This window comes from Numenius arquata, chromosome 9 (genome assembly GCF_964106895.1).
Source record: "Numenius arquata chromosome 9, bNumArq3.hap1.1, whole genome shotgun sequence".
NCBI lineage: Eukaryota > Metazoa > Chordata > Aves > Charadriiformes > Scolopacidae > Numenius > Numenius arquata.
Window position 1 is genome coordinate 7,772,724 of NC_133584.1, and position 12,754 is coordinate 7,785,477.

General features: G+C 43.7%; 1 protein-coding gene across 1 annotated transcript; it reads right to left on the minus strand.

The window, feature by feature from the left end:
• Positions 1-7,478: 7,478 nt before the first annotated feature.
• On the minus strand, positions 7,479-11,545 carry OTOL1 (otolin 1). The gene is made up of 4 exons (XM_074153834.1): positions 11,203-11,545; positions 9,488-9,577; positions 8,515-8,586; positions 7,479-8,374 (listed from the first exon to the last, which is right to left on the minus strand). Exons 1-4 carry the CDS (start codon positions 11,543-11,545, stop codon positions 7,479-7,481), a joined length of 1,401 nt encoding a protein of 466 aa, XP_074009935.1.
• Positions 11,546-12,754: the final 1,209 nt, after the last annotated feature.

The window sequence follows — 12,754 nt, forward strand, 5'->3', positions numbered from 1 at the left end:
GCTATCTCCTCTCCCAGACATCTACCTGGCTTCCTAAGAGAGGCAGAGCTGGACTAAAACAGACCACACACACCTGCGCCTTTGCAAAAAAAAAAAATCTCATTTCAGATGATCCATCTCCCATCAAACGCCTGAACTGAAAGCTCCTTGGAGCAGGAATGGGAGTCTTAAACATTTATATTATCTTGGAGGGGTTGCCAAAAAAATCAATCATCTATTTCACACAGCATCCACCAGAAACACAATAAGGAAAACCGCAAATCAGTTTTTGAAAATCAGTTTTCAAGCTATACCTTACCCTTTCTGTGCCCAGCTGCTCTACCACAATCTCGAGTAAGAAGCACTGATCTTTAGGGGAAAAAAAAACCCCGATATTCATCCAAATGAGCCCAGGCTTTTCAGCAGCACTAGTGGGGGAAGAAAAAGTTGGTTCCCCCCAAAAGCAGCAGCAGCAGCTGATGGCTTGCAGGGCTGCTCTCACACACAACACGTGAAGAAACAGGCCCAAAATCCTGTACTAAATTTTGCAGAGCAAGAATTGGAGCTCGTCTCCAAAACTGTGCCTTGGCAAGTAGGATATTTCACTGAGAAACACATCTCTGGAAGCTGATCTGTTATCAGAACAGGGCACTTTTGGACAAAACCTTCTCCAAAAAGCCTACCTGGAAAAAAAGAGATGGAGAGAGGTAGAGAAACAGAATTACAACAGATTACCAAAATATTTTGGTCATGCTGTAACATTTAGCTAGAGGTACTCAGTTGTTACATATACAACTCCAGCTGGGGACGACATAGCAAATGGCCAAGGACCAGCAAGGAGTCAGGAGTATATACGTTTCGTAGGCCCTGCTATAACTGAACACACGTACACCACAGCTACTCAAAACCTGATCTGTAATCCCTTCAGAAGATACTACACTCTTCCCTGTAAATACTCCTAAACCAATTTTGTTCCTATAGATTATTTCTAGCAACATGAAGGACACTGAAACAACTTGACCCTTGCCACGATTTCCCTGGACGTGCAACCAGGATTTGGCGCTCAGCTCTGGATTTCCTTTTGTGAAGCAGAGCTCGCCAGAAAACTCCTTAGCGCTGTTCATCCCTCCAGCTCTCTTTTCCTAACGAACTTCCCTGTATTGCTTTACTGGGACACGACTTCAATCTAAAGATTTTCAGAAAAAAAGCCCGATTCAGTTAACCACACTCCCTTAAACGCAACGTGCTGTGGCTCGCAACCAAATTCATTAGCATCAGCCCATTGACTTCAGGCAGAACCAAACAGTAGTTTCCCCAAAAGCTCACTGCTCCCGTTATCTGCTCTCTTCCAGAACGTGTAGGTCCAGACTCCACAGAGATACAAATCTCAGTAACCTCATTGCACTCGATCAGAGACATCAGTGGGGAACCCAGACCACCACACTTGTTTACATTCAGAAAAGACAAACCAATTAATAAAGAACTGGTGTATTTTAAAAATACTACATATATGTTTTTAAAATAAGACATTCCAACCTCTTTTCCTATTCCCTTCCTCTTCCACTGCTTTTTCACCTTTAGATCAGACTTGTTATTTTTTTCATGCTTACATGAGAAATATATTAAATATTATTAACGGTCACAATGAGGAGCCGGACAGGCAATGCCGATAGCCTGTGCAACCCAGGACATCAAGCACCCAGAGACACCCACCAGCAGACTTATCTGCTGTTTCCGGAGGCCAGATGTGTCTAGAGCTGTTTGTCACCATTTAGATACCCTGACAATACGTAGTAAAAGCCATACCTTTCTCCCATGCACGGGCCCATAGTAAGTGCAGTCACATCAAAACATCCACCTGCATTGGCACGTGCAAGCATAAGCTGCACACAGCAGCACGCTCAGATGCAAGCATTTAAGGCCTAAGTGAACCAAAACCTCTCTCTTCTTTTTTTTAAGAAAAAAATACTCCCAGACATAGACCCATAATTAATTTCAAATCCTTTGACCATAAAAAGGATTTATAGCAAAACAAGATTTAAGTGCTGTGGAACCAGCTGCATGGGGCTTTTTAACCAAATACAAGAAAACTTTTCAATCAAAATAATTTATTAGTTTAATCTCTCAAACAGCGTGCATGTTTTTTCGCTTGATTTGATGGCCCTAACGTCACAATTTGATACTAGGCCTTTAGCTTGGTACCTCACTCACTCACTGCCTGCCGTCTCAAGGGCAAATACCTATTTAATGAAAAAAATTCAGAGCTATCTCAGTTCTAGGATGACTTATTCCTTTTTCTTTTCTTTTTAAATTTGAATCAAAGTCTGGAAAGTCTCAAAACAGATTGGTTTAGAGGTTGCAAAGCAAAGCTTAAACTGAGAAAGATTAGCTAAAACAAAGCCAGTGCATTTTCTATCCAGCCTCAATTTTATCTTATTGAAATAAGAGATTTCCTATAAAAGAAAGAAAGTATTAGAGATCTAGCTGCAGCCAGTGGAACTTCACCCAGAGCACTTTTTCATCAAGATGGAAAATTCCTGCTTGAAAAAGGATTCGTTTGCGAAAAAACAAAACCAACTCAAAGCAGTCACTAAAATGCACAAAGTTATCCAAATTTACCCCAAAACTGACTTTGCAACTTTTAATACATGCATCCAAGTTTAGGCACCTCTGTAGAAGACTACAGCTGTTGTGAAATCAGACCTTATAACACCATGCAAGAGCAAACCCTTTGCATTTGGAAATTAAATCACGGCATAGTTCAGTACTCTGCCGTTCTGAAACGGTTTCAAGTCATATTTCTGAAACCCCAGCCTCAGAGGTACAGCTTTGCAGACAGGGCACATAAAACTGTGACAGAGCTCTTACTGTGAATAAATAATGGTGGCTATATCTGGAAAACAATACCAGCCCACGCACCGCTTGATAAATACCGGCTATTAAGAACCTCTAGCATTTTACAAGCATACCAGATAACTAGCAGTGATCACACTGTAATCCATTTTAATCCACTTTGAAAAGTGTTTTTTCTCTCCTTTCAAGAGAGAAAGTCTTTCTGCAGCCAAGTAGTTGTAAGCAAAGTTACAAGTCTCTGAAAAAGCAAAGCATATTTCAGCTGAATTAGGATTAATAAATCATGTTTTCAAAGCTATTACAAATTCCTATCTTGAAGTCAGCATGCCTTCACTGAAACGCATCCATTTCCATCCAAACTGGTCTATAACAGTACAATGTTTAGCTTACCTTGTGCCGCCTGGGACACAGCCAGTCTAGGAGGAAGACCCCACTGACGATGGCTGCCTTCCACCAGCCAAGGCCACCAAGGCACAATCTCTGCTCCTAAAGAGCACCTGGTGTGTGTTATCACCCCCTTTAATAACCAACACAGAAGGCCCTGGGCTTTGCAGGTGGGCTTCGTTCTGGGGCAAACTCAGCTCAGCTGGTGAGCAAGGTGAGATGCCTGGAAGCAAGTGGTGGCACTAAGGCCCTCAGGACACCTGGAAAGCCCCAGAATAAGAGCAAGAAGCATAGGGAGATCTAAGCTCCTCTGTGTAGGACAGAGCCTCCAATGCTGGGCAAAAAACAGAGTGAAATTATGAAAATAAGTGCTAATATTATGGCATCTGTGTAACATTTGAGACAGGGATGAGAAGGCATGAAAAAATCCCAGAAGAGAGGTGTTTTTCTCTGGAAATCAGAACAGCTTTGTAATCTCGTTAGAGCTGATTGCGGCATGATTTGTGCCAGTTCAGTGCCGCCCTGACACCACTCCAGGTACTTTATTTACTTTGAGATGAAAGCGATGGCATAAAGCCCCTATCCGATACAGTTTTGCTTTATCGAAGTATGAAGCAGGATTTTTCTTCCCACCAGCGTACTCTGTTTTCTGAGGTCAGGAAGGGTGCTTGCAGCAAGGAGTTGTGATTGCTCAGAATCCATCCATCTGATATCCCTCACTCTCCCCTGGTTTTATACAGAGGACTTAATTGCCTAACTCCAGGTTCTAGTACATTTTTGCTAGCAAGGCACCCAAATCCTTCTGTAGATTTAGCCCTCACCATCCTAATTAAAGAAGCAGCTGCTTTTTATGGCCTTATGTCAGCTTGGAATAATTTTTCTTAGTTATTGAAAACAGCTGCTCTTCTGATTAGTACACTGAGCATTTATTTTCTCTTATACCAGTGTCAAACTGCTTCATTGCAGCACAGACAGGAGACACTTAGTTTTACAAAATAAATCTGTGCGAAATAGAAGCAGAAATGAAATGGAACAAATATTTTGGCATTTTTTATCAGTGCTGCATAATGAGACAAAGCACATCCTCTATCAATTCATTCACTGTTGTTCTGACACAGCATGAAAAATGAGGAAAGCCATATAAAAATGAGGGGGTTTTAATACTTCAAAACTTCCCACAGAACAGTTTGCTTTAGTTAAAAGTTGTCGCAGCAGAACGCTTCACCAGAGTACTCCACAGCAGTGAGATTGCAAATGCCATTGTAAAAACATGACCTTTTAAAACGGAAAATAGCTTGGATTACAGTTTTTTAGCCAGTTTTCTAGTCTTGAGGAGGCTACCTGGGAGGAAAGAGTAAAGCAGGTGGAGGCAGAGCTGGCCAGACATGTGATCCACAGCACGTCCTACCCAGCTGGGCAGCAGCTCTGCCCCTCTCCGTGTCAGCCCTCCTGCAGACCTGCTGTGTCTAAAGCTCTGAAACCCTTTGAGCAAGGAGGCTTCATATGGCCTTTCAAAGATGGAAAACCCTACTGAGGCACCATCAGTCTCTGCTTGTAAACGGAGGAGGTGTGTACATTTTTTTGTGTTGAAAATTTCATCTAATTTGGGGCAATTTTTGAGCCCAGGTGTGGACTGATCTGATTAAAGGTACTTGGTTAACAAACAACACATGGTTTGGCCAAGATACCGAAGTAGAAAAAACACTAACGTAGAGAAACATTATTTTCCAGGCATTATTGTTAATTCAATATGATATTAGATACAGATAACTCCCTCTCTGCAAAAATCCGTATTAATCCAAACCACCCCTCACTGAGCATTAACACACTCAACTTTGCAAAATGCTTGTTTAATGTATTTTAATTCAATTAAAATAAAAACAATCCGCTTTCAAAATAAACATCAATACTTTAAATGAAACTAAAAGTACCACTGGCAAGGCTGTAGACCCTAAGAAACTTATAAATATGAAGGAGCTGTGTGTTATATCAGTAACTTGCATGCATGCATGCTTCTTGCCTTCCCAGTCAGGGTTCCAGGCAAAAATCCCTTCCGCTGGTGTAATGATAAAATACATCCTTAGCACAGGAGCCAGCACAGACTGCCATCGCAGCCCTCCCATATCCATTAGGGGGGTTTAGAAATCAGTGGAATTGTGTCATGTGTGTCCCACATCCTTCCCCCGCATCTGTGAGTCTGGACCTTTGCACAGCCTGAATTGTCTCCAGCTGCTCCCATTAACCTGCCCCCAGAGCACCTTTGTGGGATTTAAGCAGCTCAAAGTTTCCTAATCCTAAAATATATTTTATGCAGACATTTTTGGAAGGAAGCAGGAGCTCTTCCAGTTTGTACGGTGTTGCCAGCTCCTCTTTTCTCTAGAGGACCAGGCAATTAATTTATGGAGAACATTAAATCTGAGCAGATTCTTGAGAGACCCTGAATTTTTGCATTGCTTTCTCAAGAGTGTTTATAGAGGTTATTTTTACAAAAAGTGTAAAAAACTTCAGCGGGAGAAGAGAAAATTGCTAGTCAGATGTCCATATACCACCATCTGCTACAGGGGCCGTATGGGAAGCAGCATGAAGGCACAACAAAAGAATTGAGGGTGTTGTGACAGCAGGAATCCAAAATTATTATTGTAACTTCTTGGTTTTCCTCAATATTTAACAGCTGCCAGAGAATTCATAAACTGAAATCTGTATCTTTTATATACTTGGTACTCAGGATTTGAACTACATAGGAACTCAGATTAAGCACCAAATTAAGTACTAACTTTTTGACAAAGCCAGCACATCTCACATTTGAATTGCTGATATTGAAAGAGGGCTGTAAAGCTGATGAGTTGAAGGACCCTTTACATTTACTGGACAGATAGGATCAGCCTTTTTAAATTGCCTTGGTTTTATCTTAAAATTTAACAGCAGTTCTCTGGTGTTAATTTTCTCACTGTGTAAAAAAAGTCTCAGGAACTCTTCATCTTGGTGCCATGTAAAAAGAAGACATTAGGGACAGGGACATGATTGATGATGGTATTTAAATATGGTATGGAAAGCACAATGGAATTTAAGAAAGGAAACTGAGAGCAATGGGAATAGTAGCCTAATTTGCCCCGTCTGCATTAGAGTCAGACCCAGCATTCATCAAATCACTGGGAAAATGTCCCAGAGTTGTGACTGCCTGAGAAGACAAGTAAATCTCAGCACCACTGAAGGCTAATTATGAGACTTGAGTTTTATTTCTAAAAAAAAAAAAAGTGATTTGAACAATTTTGTGTGCCATAGTTAATATGCCAAAGGTGGCATAAAGTTACTGCAATGAGAGAAGGTGCATTAATAAGGAAATATACCCAATCTGACATCCAGAGATTATTTAATGTCACACTTTTATTCCACAAGATTCAGTTCCATTTTGGTAAACCAGCTTTTTAAAAACGTGCCCGCATGTCCGCTGGGCCGTCACAACGCCTTAGGACTCGTGCGAGTGCCAAAGCCTGCTCCCACCTGCCTCCTCTGCCTCCTCCTCCTTCTCCCCACAACCCAGGGCTGACCCCGCAGCATCAGCTGAATCAGCAGCGGCTCAGAAAGGGGGGGGCTTCTGAGTAGCCTAATAGGGTGGATTATGCATCTCTCAGTAACTTTTGAAAGTTTCAGATATATTTCTGGCTAAAGACAATAGTTAGGGGTTTTTTACACTGATCAAATAGTTCTAATACTCTTTTAGACAAACCTTTATATAATTCATGACCAAGTCTAAGGTACTAGATAATACTGATTCCATGATAAAATAACTTTAAATCTTTTCGTGTGATTTCAAGAAACCTACTGCTCACGTTCATGTCTGATTAAGTTCTGTAAATCAAACTCTGCAATCTTTACCAAAACCAATGGTTATGAGTAACGATTTCCAGAGCAGTTTTGACCACGCAAGGATTGCAGGAGCTGGCCTGATTAAAATTGCAGTCAGGCGATGAGATTCATTACATAATTTGAATAGGCTAATTACAAACCTGAAGTCTGTGATGTGAAATCCCCTCCCTGTGCTGGTCCTGCTGGCATTTGGACAATGGTTTCTCCTGGCCATCACCCACCTGCGCAAAGGACATGCTGCTTCTTGGGGCTGCTAGTTAAATCTAATCCATATTTTGCAAATATACATATTTTAGCTAAAAGATCACAAAACCTAGCAACTAAACCAATATGCTAAACTGATGCTCATTTCTCCTCTCACAGGCAGAGGGAAAGGGATGTTTCTCTCTCTAAATCTATAGCAGGATCTCAAAAACATCCGGATACAGAAGAAACCCCGTAAAGACACTGTCATCCTCAGCACTGACGTAGACCCCGTTCCAGTCCCGTGCAACCTCCAGCCACACCTGGTCACCCGCACTCAGCTTCAGGATGGTCAGGAAGGATGCCTGGTCGATCTCCTGGCCATAGAGCGTCTCACGGGATTTGGCCACCTTCTTGCTGCGGGCGACGAGGCTGACGCGGGCTGGACGCCCTCTCACTGTCAGGTGGTAGGCGAAGACGTATGCCCCGGGCACGCTGCAGTTGAATTTCCCGGTGGAAGGGTTGTAATCTTCTTGGTCGTTGTACAAGATCTTGTCAAATCTAATGGGGACGTTGGGCGGAGGGAAGGGCTTGGACAAGCCGGCACTGAACGCCGACCGCAGGAGCTTTGCAGTGTCCCCTCGGGCACCCTTCGCCCCACGGGAACCTTTCTTTCCTGGAGCCCCTCGTCCCCCCTTGCTGCCAGCAACGCCCTTGGGCCCAGAAGGTCCCATCACGCCAGCAGGTCCCAGGTCCCCTTTTTCACCCTTACTTCCTTGCTCACCCTTTTCTCCCTGTTTTCCATCCATCCCCCGAATACCCTCAACCCCTATCTCCCCTTTGCTCCCTTTTTCTCCCTTTGTTCCCCCTTCCCCTCTCTCCCCCTTTGCACCTCTCCCCCCTGGCTCCCCGCAGTACCCCTTCTCCCCTGTGTCTCCCTTTTCCCCTTTGTCACCCTGTTCTCCATCCACTCCCGGGTCTCCAGCATCCCCCCTATCTCCCTTGTCTCCTTTGGTCCCATTCTCACAAGTGTCCCCTTTGGACCCCTTTTGTCCCTTCAGTCCAGGGAAGCCATAGTTGCCCTTATTGCCTTTTACTCCAGCTTCACCTAGGAAAAGGGCAAAGTAGGTGGAAAAAAAAAGATTTAAAACATTAGTATTGGATTGCTTTGGAGATGGAGGGGTGTCATCAGCAGCAAATAGAAAGGTCAGTCCAATATTCCTGGGTTTTCCAGCCCGCAATACATACCTTGCAGCCCAGGTTTGCCTGGATAACCGGGGTTTCCACTTACTCCTCGCTCGCCTTGCTCCCCTTTGCCTCCTAGGACATGTCACCATTAATATACTGTTGGTGATGTTGTCTGCAGCACAGCAATCATTACACAGAAGATGACTGGTACCATTTTGCATGTGTCCCTCACTTCATTAATAAAACAGATATAAGCAACATGTGTTTTCAAGAAACGCCTTCAGAAACCTCAGCTGAATCTCACAGCACCAACTGCATCTCACCCGAATGTTGGGTTTCTGACTCTAATCAGCGCCTCATTGGGAGGCGGTTGCTGCTGTTTAATGGCAAGATGGAGAAGACGACAGCTCTGCGTTTCTCACTCCAGGATTGCCAAAAGTATTGTTCAAAAAGGGAATCAAAGCCTAAGAGACCGCACTGACTGAACTGCGCAGCACGATGCTGCTGCTACCCCCGTTATCAGTTTTGCTGTGTATTTCTCCATGACTGAAGGCAGCTGCAAGGTCCTACCAGTGCTGTGTGGCAGCAAGACAGAGCTGCTCCAACCCTGAAATGAAGGGCAGGGTCTCCTTTCAGTTACTACTGACAGATAATAATTGCTCTCCATCTTAACTGAAATAATTTTGCCTGAGATACTTAAACTGAAATGCAGCTTCTACCCCTGCATATAGCTTCCATGGTGGTTTTTTCCTACCTATGTCCCTAATCCAAAGAAAACTGAACCCAGCTTTTACGCTCCTGTTCAGACCAAGGAGTTTCGAGTGAGATCTTTAGGAGCAGCTGTTCCTATATCGCCTGCACGTACACTACCACAGAGTTACTGTCCCTGTGCTAATGTCAGCTAAATCTCACAAGGTGTAAATCCATATGAGCCTACTCCCTTTCCTTTGAAAAACATTTCTTCCTATAACTTCCTGGTATTCAATGAGGACAACAGCATCTGGTTTTGAAAAGAGCGGTTAGTCTACTTTACCTCTTTCTCCTTTAGAACCTTTTGGACCTTGAGGACCTGGAGCTCCCGGCAGACCTTGCAGACCAGCATCTCCCTTCTCTCCCTTGGGACCTGTAATGTAATCACATCAACAAAATTACCTTATTAACTCAAAGGTTTAACTTTATAAAGAAAATTCGCAATAACAGCTAAGCAACATGGCACGGAGGAATACCAGGTAGGGGGAAATTGTGTTTCTACCGCCCTGGGAAGAGCTGGCTATTTTATTTGGTATCGTACAACCAATGCAAAGAAAAGGTGAGGAGACAGACAGGTTTGGCTGAGCCCTGCTCTCCTACACCTTGCAGACACCACGGCCAAAATCCTATGTTGGTGTGAAAGGTGAGGGGTAGTTGGGGCAATGCCACACTGCTCATACTAAGATTAGTGGGGCGCGTGCTCACAGGTCCCCTGGTCAGGCAGTGGCTCCCCAATCTTTGCCTTTCAGCTACTGCAGTCCCCAAATCTTACAGTTTTGCATTTCGCTCCTGGCTGTACTTAAGGACTTTTTAAAACCAACCTTGAGCTGCCTCAGAGCTACAAGAGCTCAGCATTCACAAAACATCAGAAGTAGTCTGTCTTTAATATTTGAGCGCGCCTAAGGAGCTCCCATAGCTTCATAATTGCCCCTCTCCTTAAAAAATTAAGTCTGCAAATATAAAAGTGGAACCTGTCAGACAGCCCTATGCTGCATAAGGGACGGGTTGAAAGGCACGCAAGCTGGCTTCAATCTCTTTTTTCACTTTTTCATCCACTTGGGAATCTAGAGAGTCCCGGTGCATGTCTGGGAGCAGACTACGGCAATTTCAATCATCACAACACAACCTATTTGACACAAGGACTTTTCCATCAAGACTCAAGAGATGTATGAGTGCAAACTCCCTCTGCAGCCACTATAATTTCCATTAGCCGATCCCTCCTGAGCTACGGGAAGTGAAAATCCCTCGAGTACATTGTATTAAAAGAATATTATTTCATGGTTTTACCACCTTTCCTCAGATGAATAGTTTCTATCTCCAATATCACTGCTAATAAAGTGAACATTTGCAGACTAATGCACTATTCATTACAGCGGTATTAGAATTAGGCGCTCTGTAGATATGCATTTTAGTAGTAGAAAAAAGAGACAAAGTATGTCTTATAAAAGATTTAGGTGCTTCCTCTGGTGAGAGCAAATTATTATTTTAAAATTTGAACCCAAAACTATTTTTGTATTTAACTTCCTCTTTACCAAGTTGAAAATAAAAATCCAGGAAAGAGAGGCTTTTATCATAAACCTTCAGCAAAGAAAAAAAACTGTTTGCAGGTAGTTTTGGGGATCATAGTTGAAGTGAAAGTGAAAGTAAATCTGTGACTCCCAGGGGATCAGACCCTGGGACAGAGAATCAAAAAGCATGGCCACGTGAGACATCCACCAGCTACGATGTGGTATGGGGCCACCTCTGCAGGCGCTCCTACACCAGTGTGGTCCCCAAAGTGAGTGCCATGCGGAGGAAGCTCCTTTTGGGGGCTTTCCCACTTATATTGGTGTTTGATAACTTTTGGGATGTAGCTAGCATGCACTTTTTTTGCTCTGGCTTTACACGAGGTACAATCACATCGAGCATTTGCTGCACAAGTCCTGCTGACTCATTTCTTGAAGGAAAAGCAGAAGCAGCATGGTTTATGCTCTTTAGCCGAGAGTGGCATCACTGTACCTGGGGGTCCCTGCTCCCCCGGCTGCCCCCGGGGCCCCACAGACGGTGGGCAGCAGTCACAGCAGTTGTAGAAGAAATCAGCTGTGTCAAGTGTGTAGTTCTCGAAGGGAAAGAGTGTGGTGGCTCCTTGATCCACAGGGCTCGGGGTGGCTAACTCAGCTCTGCTCGGGGCTGCCGGGAGCGGGCTTTTCCCCACAAGGGGGGTGTGAGAGGCACCGTAGCCCACCAGCTGCAAGGGCTTCGGCTTCGTGTACTTCACAGCTGGCGTCACCTTCATTCCCGCATGCCCAGCAGTAACGACCAGCATCACAAACACCGAGACAGACCCCGGTGAGCTCCACATGTTGGCAGCTGTAGGAAAAGATGAACACAATTATAAATCACTGCACAACACCCTTTGCATTTGCATGTTCCCCACAAAGCCCATTTATTCCGCAACCACCACCTCTTTTCTTGCACTTTTCCCTGCATCCCTTTTACTATACTTTTATTTTTTAATCCAGATAATCACCTGGTTTAGCATGAGAAACATCCGGCCATGCTCATCACAGCTAACCCCCACACAGAGGCCTTTCAGCCCGGGCACAAGCCAGAAGACCTGCAGGAGTAGTGTCAGGCACATGTGGGCATCTGCCTGGAGAACTACGTTATAAAGCCTCACTTTTTATGGGGAAAATACAGTAACGATTCCAGAGTCCAACATAACTGCACATTATAAAAAGCTTTGCTCTAAAAGAATAAATGGAAACAAAATGAAACATCAAATATTCAAAAAATGTTATGTCGATTTTTTGTTACTGACTGATTTCCTGGACTTGGATATTCTTTTAGTGTAAACTTTCACATCCATTGTTTTTATTTTTAAAGTGTTGATTTAGCCAAACCAGGAAGAAAGAGCAAAGTAAGAAGCACGCATTTTTCCCTATAGGACAGATGAGGCCTCTCAGATGACTTGTCATATAAAGCATCTTTGTTTCCTTTTTAAACCAGTGTACCGACCTGTAAATACAAATGGAACAGACTCCCTTTCTTGCTGAACCTGTAATCTAACCTTCTTTAGAAGCTAAGGCACTTCATTACATGAAAAAGTCACCAAGATAAACACTAAATATCCTTGCCATCCAGAGGGCAAAAGGAGGTCCAACCCAAAGTCAGGTATTTGGGGGCTGGATTATAATCTTTCCATCTTTAAGAATTCAGTTTTAGAGGACAGGGTCATGATTTTTTCAACTTTCACACAAAAACAAATCATTTAGTGGAAAATTCATTATCCACACAAAATCCTCAGTGATCGCCACCGCCCGTTGCTGCCATTTAACCCATTCTTCACCCCATCAGCTCCAATAAGGGTTAAATTATCCCTTTTCCATGTGTGTATCACATCAGGACAGGATATGGGGCACTGATTTTTGTCATAGGTTCATACTTGCTCCTGACCGGCGCCTGCCAACCTTACCATGAAGAGTGTAATTCCGGGGTGGTTGGTGGGTGAGGGCAGTGCTCAGCACAGGCAGGCAGAGAGGAGCCAGACCTTACAGCCAGCAGCAGGGAA